Source organism: Lampetra fluviatilis, chromosome 45 (assembly GCF_964198595.1).
Source record: "Lampetra fluviatilis chromosome 45, kcLamFluv1.1, whole genome shotgun sequence".
Classification (NCBI taxonomy): Eukaryota; Metazoa; Chordata; class Hyperoartia; order Petromyzontiformes; family Petromyzontidae; genus Lampetra; species Lampetra fluviatilis.
Genome location: NC_136319.1, coordinates 1,889,852 through 1,898,424, shown reverse-complemented (window position 1 = coordinate 1,898,424; position 8,573 = coordinate 1,889,852). Strand labels below are relative to the sequence as shown.

The window sequence follows — 8,573 nt, the reverse complement described above, 5'->3', positions numbered from 1 at the left end:
TATAACCATTCTCTTGGTTGAAATTGTGTCTGTGTCTGTAAACAAGGATGTCTTCAAGAACGAATCTTTGTTGAAAGCAAGTAGGCTTGCAAAGTACCCTCGCTTTAGATAAATATATTTCCTGTGAGCCAGCTGAATTAAAATAATGATCAGCCACGGCAGAAGTATTGGTCCTGCCGTGTTTCAGATCTGCCTTATGCTCACGAACACGGTCCGAGACACGTCGCTTAGTTTCCCCAATGTAACTGCTGCCGCAGATACAGCTTAGTTTGTAGACGCCGTGATATTGCATGTCAGGAATCTTGTCCTTCACAGATGGGATCAGATCACGAATTTTATGTACTGTTTTGATTCGGACCTGGATCTTGTGTTTGTTCATGATTTTGGAAATCTGTTTGGTTACCCCTGCTATGTATGACAAGGTGATGGTTTTGATTGTGGTGGTTGTTGTTCTTGCTCTACCCCTTAATACTGGCGTGCAACAGGCCACGTGGGGAGTTCCCAGCAGCGTCAGTGGTGATCCACCAACCCCCCCTCCCCCACAGTCACAGCAGCGAGGCTGCAGGGTGCTCCTCAGTGCCTCTGTTTGTTTTTGTTGTCGCCAACGCGGTGACGTGGTGACGTCACAACGCGGGACTCCCCCAGTGGTGGGAATCCAGAATATCAGAATCTGTGTATGTAGTGCAGGAGGAATCTGATGAGCTGTGAAGCTCTTTGTGTTCACAGATGTTGCAGTGGTGAGGGGTGGGCGTGGGGGGAGAGGGGTAAAGTGGTGACGTCACTGCGTTGGGGGAGTGTGCGTGGTAACGTCACCACGTTTTGGGAGCGTGCGTAGTGACATCACAGGCGCCCATGACGCAACAGTAGATAACTTGAACAGCTTGGACATTGTTGGCGTCCTTTTGTGTTTGGCGCCATCTCTTAATTTAATTCTAGATTTGAAGCTTTCGTGACTGCAATGATTCATACTCTTAGTTCTTTCGGTAAAGTCACGTAGGTACCTACGTGACTTTACCGAAAGAACTAAGAGTATATCTCTTAATTTGATAATTAATTTGTAGATTTAACTTTGCTTGGCAGTGGCCGTGTAGAGGATTTGGTCCTCGTGTTTAATTAATGAACAGCGTTGCGGGATGCAGTGAGCACGAATCATGCTGTACACAATTACATTGTTGTTGTTTGTGTTGTGTATTTTTATTTCAGAATCGACGATACAAGCGTTACAATGCCACTGTCGTACATGTACATTTATATTTTTTAAAATTAATATTATTATTGTTGTTGTATCTCTCCCACAACCCATGACACCACCAGTGTATAAACACATCCCAGTTCACCATTGCCAATCACTGCACCGCTACACTACAGGCACACTCCTCTGGCAGAGTGAATACATCCACGCTGGCTTCACACACACACAGAGCGGTACTTATTTTACCGCCCCACCTCCTATGAAGGTTGTGAGGATTGTTTACGCTCGGCCCCCGCGTTATGATGGAGGGCCACACAGCCCCTAGCCACTGACAGTCACCAGCCAGCCACGGGCGTGGCACTGAGGGTGGCAAGCGCCGTGCGTCGTGGTGTCTGCCCTCTGCGTTGTTCATGTTCACCTGTCTCAGGATGCACCACTCAGATCCACGATCCTCACTGAGGCACCATGATCATCCCACACTGCCAGCCCAGGATGTAGGGGCTGAGTGAAGGTTTGGTGAAACGAGTGCAACAGTGCCATGGAGTTGGCGCTGTAAAATGACAGCAGCCCCGCGTCCCAGTCCAGGTGAACCCCGACTCTCCGCAGAGGCACCGGCACCTTCAGTGAGGTCTCTACACCGCCATGCACTACTGAAAAGCTGTCGCCAGCTTTCCGTAGACACCAGGAGACGTCATTCCCTCCCAGGCGGCACTCATCACCACTTCCTCTCCGTGGGATCGTCCCGTACGCGACTCCAACCCGACACCACTTTGCACTCCCCACGTCCACCTCCCAGTAGTGCTGACCCGACGAGAAGCTCTGAGAGCACAGGGCTTGTGGCCGGAAGTCAAAGCGGTGTGGGTGATGGGGTCGACCCTGGGGGACACTGCTCCGCGTCACCGTCCTGAGATCCGAGGAAATCTGCAGGCGGTTGTAGGCTGAGTTTGTGTCCAGAGTCGGTGAGCGTCCATCTGTGGTGAGGACAGCGAAGACGCTCGCACAGCGGTCACGGTGACGCATGCACAGTAGCGGCACAAGCAGTGCACGTGGTGTGTACACACACACGCTGGTGTTGTGTTGTCTGTGTTGTTGTGGTCATACCGCACGACGTGATCTGTTGATCCGTAACACTGTGATCATCACGCGTATGACAAATGCAAACAGGACTAATATTCATTAATATCAGTGTACACATACTAATATTCGTTAGTATTATTATACACATACTAATATCGTTAGAATCTGTGTACATATGCTGCTAATAACTTGTGAATAATAATTAGTAAATTATAATCATTAATAATAATAGTACTACACTAACTTGACTGTGGGTGTGTGCAGTGTTAGTGAACAGTGGTGAAGATGCCAGCACCACGATGTTGACGCCACTTTCACAGCGTCTCTCTACAAACACGACGCCTGTACAACAGCCACCACAGCCTCACACACTCACACCCACACACACACATTGTGTGTCACTCCGCTGCTGGATGAGCGCCTCCCCGCACCGTGCGCGTCCTGGGGGGGGCGGTTATTTGACAATACTTCACCGCTCTCGTCGGTGCGCGTTGGCGATGGTGTGGATCGTGAACAGAGAAACGTAGAGGTGCAGTACAACAATGGTTCACGCTGCATCGCGCTCTGCTGGTGTGGTGTGTAAACATTTGGCATGAGAGATACAAAGGCGGCCGGGCATGGTGCTGGTCACCCACCCCCTCGTATGCCGTGCCGGCCTTCACAGGTGCTGCTGCTCGCTGACAGAACTTGCCCCTACAGTCTGTTAAGGCTACACCGGGGATCTTTGTATTTGCAGGTACTGTATGTACAGTGTTTCACTCTGTGTCCCTATGCCTGTATTTATCAGTGGGCTTACCCTCGATCCGCCTGATGTTAACTACCTCGCCTGGTATGAGGAGGTCGTGGGTTCGATCCCAACTGAGACGTCTGCTGTATATTTAGAGTTTGCGTCTCTCTCCTCGTGGACACGTAGATTTTGTTCAGGTTCTCCGGTGTTTACCTCCACATTTAGAATCCACATCACGCGTTTGGAGTGTTTTGCTGCAATACATTTCTACACGATAAGCCACTTTGTTGAGTTTTCATTTCTGGCAAGGTTACTTCTGAAGCAGAGCTATATAGCTCATTGGGTCTTCCCTGGTAAGGTAATTTTTTATGTATAGTTTATATTGACAGCCTTGGTTTATCAGAGGTTTTATCTACAACAAGCAGATGCACACCAGTTGTCCACTCCACATTTAGACTCAACATCACGCATTAAGATCATTTGGCTGCTACTGTAAATGTCCACAAGATCAACTTCGTTGAGCGGTCATTTGCTGACAATTCCCTTCTAAACAAGAGCCACAGAGCTCAGTGGACCTTACCTGGTAAAATAAAAATGTTTTAAAGATGCACGCCCCAAGGATACGCCACCTGTCTTAACCAACGTGCAGCAGCCTACCGAGCGGTGCCAGTCTGCATAGTTGTGTTTTTAGTGAACGATGTTGACAGAGATCAGTGCAGAGTGCAGAGAGAGACTCACACACGAGAGCCATGCGCTTCGTATTCACTCCTCCTAGCGAGATGACCTCTGTGAGCTCTTGGTGACTGAATGTGGGAGGAGGAGGCGCATCCTGAATCCCTTGCGAGTCCCAGCTCCTGCACTCAACACGGGACACGCAGTGTTTATGGAGGGTGCAGTCCCTCCACTCACACAGCACGGGACACGCAGAGTCTAATGCACATCCATGTTTCTTGACACAAGGACAATACTGGATACAACTGCATATAATTGGGTTTATTAGGAATCACATGACGACCGTTCGCTGATTTCTCCACGAGGTGGCAGACAGAGCTCGAGTTTGAGTCTGGGTTGGTACTGACCTGAGACTCTCATGCAGGGGATCCTGAAAAACACAAACACGCATTTCACATTACCATTGACATCTTAGACAGATGCCCCACCTCCACGCAGTCGCCTGCCACTTACAGTGGAGCGCAACATCAAGTTATTAATAAACACCTGCAAATCGAGAATGATGAAAACAGAGTTATCTTTGGGACCTGTTTACCAATATCGATATGATGGAAAAATAGGAAGAGGCTTTATCCTTTACGGCAATTAAAATAGGTGTTAAGATGTTCAAACACAAGGAATCACTGCTCAACCAGAGCTTTTAATACTTTGATACTTGCATTGCCTTTGCTATGTTAAGCCTATTATTATTCTTTAAAAAAAAAACAGGATTCGTTAAAATGGACACGGACCTCAACAAATGACAAAGCCACTCTTTGTAGGTCGAGTCTAACAGCTAAACAAATAGTTAAATAATGTTCAACAACTCATGTTTTTGAACTCTGAATAAACTAAATTTTATATTTTACCAGGTATGGCCCACTTGGCTATGTCGCTCTTGTTCAGTAGCGAGCTGCCTATCACAAATGATAGCTCAACGAACTGGCTTATGTGGACATTTATAACAGCCAGCCAAATACTCTGAATGCGTGATGTTGATTCATAATGTGGAGTGAAAAACCAAATGACCTGGAAAAAAATGTATGCGTTCACAGAGAGAGAGAGACGTCGACTCCAAATTTACAGCAAGAATCGTCAGGGTCGAACCAATGACCTCCTGCGTACCAGGCCAGGTAAATGGCGATGTTGTACTGGACAAGTCCAGGTTTGAATGTCACACGGAAGCAAACGCGCGTCTATTTCTGGACACTGGAGCTTGCTCCCAGATCGAAAAACACTGAAATAAGATTGCCAATAATGTCAACTTCTCACAGGGTGGTGCGCCTCTGCAGGTTGTAGATAAACCCTCTGATAAACCAAACTAATGAGTATAAACTATAAACTATTTTGTATACCTTACCAGGAAAGGCCCACGGAGCTATATAGCTCTGCTTCAGAAGTAACCTTACCAGAAATGATAACTCAAGAAAGTGGCTTATAGTGTGGAAATTGTTAGCAGCAAATTACTCTAAATCCATGCCTCCACGAGGAGAGAGAGAGGCGCAAACTCCAAATATACAGCAGATGTCAGGGTTGGTATCGAACCCACGACCTCCTACATATCAGGTGAGGTAGTTAACATATCCGAGCCACCGCGGCGAGTGAATAGAGGTGGGGCCACCTGCAGGAAGGAGAGTGGGTCCTGCACGGTGAGGGCGGCGAGCAGCTGGTTGATCTCCTGCTCCAGGCCGCGTACTCTGCTCTCATAGCGAGCGATGTCCGCCTGGATGCGGGACAGCACAGAGCGGCCCTCCTCGTCCACGCGCTCCAGGGCCTCCCTCTCCTCCTCCCTCAGCTGCTCCCTCCGGCGCTCAAACTCTCGGCTGATCTGTGCCTTGAGCCCACGCACAGACTCCTACGCAGACAGTGCCGAGTTGTTGAGTCACTCGTTAGGGGCCGTCCATAAATGACGTCACGCGATTTTGGACGATTAATGATATCCCCCCCTCGTAACACGGCGTCACAAAAAGTCAGACCCCACAAATTTGACGTCACAAAGCTCTGCCTGCCCCCCCCCCAAAAGTAAAACATGCTTCAAATCTCTTAAAACTATTGTCATTGTAGTGCGTATTTAATGTGGCGCTGCACTCTGATGTAGGAGAAAACATTTATTAAAAAGTCTATTTATTTAAGTAGAACATGTTGTCTATATTTATTTAAAGTTGCGCATTTTTTACGTGACGTCACATTTCTCAACCCTCCCCCCCTCGTCACACATCGTCACAAATGTCTGACCCCTCTCTAGGTGCGTGACGTCATTTATGGACGGCCCCCTAGTAACGACGCAATGTTGCGTCGTTCAGCTAATGATTGTTACCATACTGCGATTATGTACACTGAGGTGAGCGATGTGTGCATTGGGACCTTGGGAACATATATAGCACAGGGAGAATGAGAATGGGATATAAGGGGAAAGTATCATAGGCAACGGTAGTAGAGGAAATACTTCTGGTTGTAGCTACATGTTGCTGAGTGTCTATTTGGGGAAAATGAAAAACATCACTATGGGTATCATTCGCATCTGTCTGTCTGTCTGTCCCACTCTGGATCTACCAAATAATGCGTCGGAGGGAAGCACGAATTACACCGAAACAAATTATCTTGCCGAGGACATTACCAGGAAATTTTGTCAAAGTTGCTCTTCTTTAATTAAAAATATGCTGAGAGAGTCAAACAACGCTGATTTCGAAGGCAATATTCACGTCCACTCCCCCCTGCACTCAGGCTAAGTTGATCCGTTCAGATTTGGGGGAGCCAGAAAGGAGGAATCGTAATATTCCATTGCAAGCATCGTGGTTGTGATCAATAAAGGAATCGAAAGAAGTCGCCAATGCATCATCCAGCTTGGAACAATTCCGCCCCACATAAACCAAAACTGCTGTCATGTGTGGGAAGTTGCATCGTAAATTAAGTTTCTGCGTCTTTCCGTCGTGGCCTTCTATTCACGTCATAAACGTGTGTTGCAAATCTGGCCGTGGTAAACTGGTTATAATGTTTCCCACATTTTCTCCTGATGTGTAAAAAACACAAACGCATTATATTTTATTGAAGGTTAAAGGTTCAGAAAGGTTATGCGCTCAAAAAATAGGCTTTAAAAAATGTACGAACAGACAAACACAGTTACGAACTCACACTTAGCTTTTTAACAGTTTTACGTTTATGATTTTGTAGAATGAAAGTAGGCAGCCAGCGAGTTGTCATTGGGAAACGATTCGTTTGAAATCCACACCGCTTGCAATTCAGCGAAGTTGAATCCCGCGCCAACCCGTGGGTCAGTGCTCGTCAATGATAAAAGCAAGGTTAATTGAAATACGATTCGTAGGCATACCTCCACGCGCCGGTAGTCGTCCCTGAGTGTCCGTGTCCGTGACGCCGCCGTGTCCCTCTTCTCTTCTCTCCCTTCCTTCTTGACTTTGAGCTCCTCCTGCGTTGTGGTAGATAAATAAATAAATACGCAGTGCTCGTCATTGGTGGATCACTGATTGATCATCCTGCATCTCTGATTAGCACGGTTGGCTATGAAAGAAGTTCAACACACATACACACATCTGTTGTCATTATATTTCTGCGTACGTCTTCATTTCAATTTTTACTTTTCCCACGATTGTATCCCGACTGCACTGGCCCTGTCATGTATTGAGAGAAATAATCCAATGGGAACTACCGCAGAGCCATGCAATATCATATTAGATAAATCATCAACAAATATTACGTACATTCTAAAATATGGTGTAAACCTCTCCCGTGATGGGTGTAGCCGCTTATCACGCGCCGTACTATACATCGTAACAGTTTTAATTTTAGAACTTTCGTGACTGCAGGAAGTATTATTTGGTTCTTTCGGTTAAGTCACGTCTAAAGATAAAATAATAAATTAAATAATAGCATATTATTTAATTTATTATTTTATCTTTAGACGTGACTTAACGGAAAGAACCAAATAATCGTAACAGTTCTCACTTAATCAAACTTAAACGTTGAATTCTCACTCAAAATATGATGAAACAGGCTGTCAAATGTTGACTGGGCTTAAACTATCAACTCACTAAACTTGAGAATCTGGTTTAAACCATGGGCGGCGACTAGATTCCAACTCAGCATTACAGCGTTACCATCTCAGCGTTCTGAGCCACCCTGTCACCTCTATCTGGGTCTCCCTGTAAAGGGACGTTTGGTCTCAACAGCACCTGGTCGAAGTGAGGGGTCACGACCTGCTGATGTGAATCTCTCAACCTCATGTAACAATGTGGATTACATCGGAACATTACACTTCACCTGTCTTGTCTGTTGCGCTCTTTCCACTGTGATGACTCTGTGCCCGAAGTGGTCTCCTGTGACGGGGCAGACTGGGCAGACCGGGCTCTCGTCCTGTTCACAGTAAAGAATGAGCTCCTGTTTGTGCTCCCGGCACCGTTGCTCCACGAGATTCGCAGTGGGAGCCACCAGGGCGTGGGCTCTCAGCCTGGGGTTGTCCAAGTGAGGCCTCGCGTGCCTCGCACAGTAGGACATCTCACATCTCAGGCAGGTCTTTACTGCAGGAGTGTGGCCATCACTGCAGATGTCACAAACAATGACCACGGCCATCCCGTCTCCAACTCTGAGCTGCTCCGCCAGGTTGGCGAGGGTCACGTTCCTCCTCAGCAGGGGTCGCACAGGAAACGTCGCTCAGCACTGCGGGCAGCTGAAGCTGCTCGTCGTCTCCCAGGTGGCCTCCAGGCACCGGAGGCAGAACGAGTGTCCGCAGATCAGCGTGGGGGGGGGGGGGCAGACGAACGAGCCCAGGCAGATGGAGCAGCGCAGCTCACTATCCACACTCTCACTGGGAGTCCCGCTCGCCGTGACCCATAACTTCGCTGGGATCGCTCG

The 8,573-nt window shown here is 47.6% G+C and overlaps 1 protein-coding gene across 1 annotated transcript; it reads right to left on the bottom strand.

The window, feature by feature from the left end:
* Positions 1-1,615: 1,615 nt before the first annotated feature.
* Positions 1,616-8,306, bottom strand: LOC144947468 (tripartite motif-containing protein 14-like). Its single transcript, XM_078876699.1, has 6 exons — positions 7,983-8,306; positions 7,036-7,131; positions 5,329-5,562; positions 4,076-4,098; positions 3,735-3,850; positions 1,616-2,163 (listed from the first exon to the last, which is right to left on the bottom strand). The coding sequence occupies exons 1-6, from the start codon at positions 8,289-8,291 to the stop codon at positions 1,616-1,618; spliced, it is 1,326 nt and encodes a 441-aa protein (XP_078732825.1). The 5' UTR covers positions 8,292-8,306.
* Positions 8,307-8,573: the final 267 nt, after the last annotated feature.

What these genes read in the sequence shown, in the direction of transcription:
- LOC144947468 (XM_078876699.1), bottom strand. Translation starts at nt 8,291, where the DNA reads ATGGCCGTGGTCATTGTTTGTGACATCTGCAGTGATGGCCACACTCCT. An exon ending in ACCCACTCTCCTTCCTGCAG is followed by an intron (nt 4,099 to 5,328) that starts GTGGCCCCACCT and finishes TGTGTTTTTCAG; the next exon opens with GATCCCCTGCATGAGAGTCT. An exon ending in GAAGCGCATGGCTCTCGTGT is followed by an intron (nt 2,164 to 3,734) that starts GTGAGTCTCTCT and finishes TCCTCACCACAG; the next exon opens with ATGGACGCTCACCGACTCTG.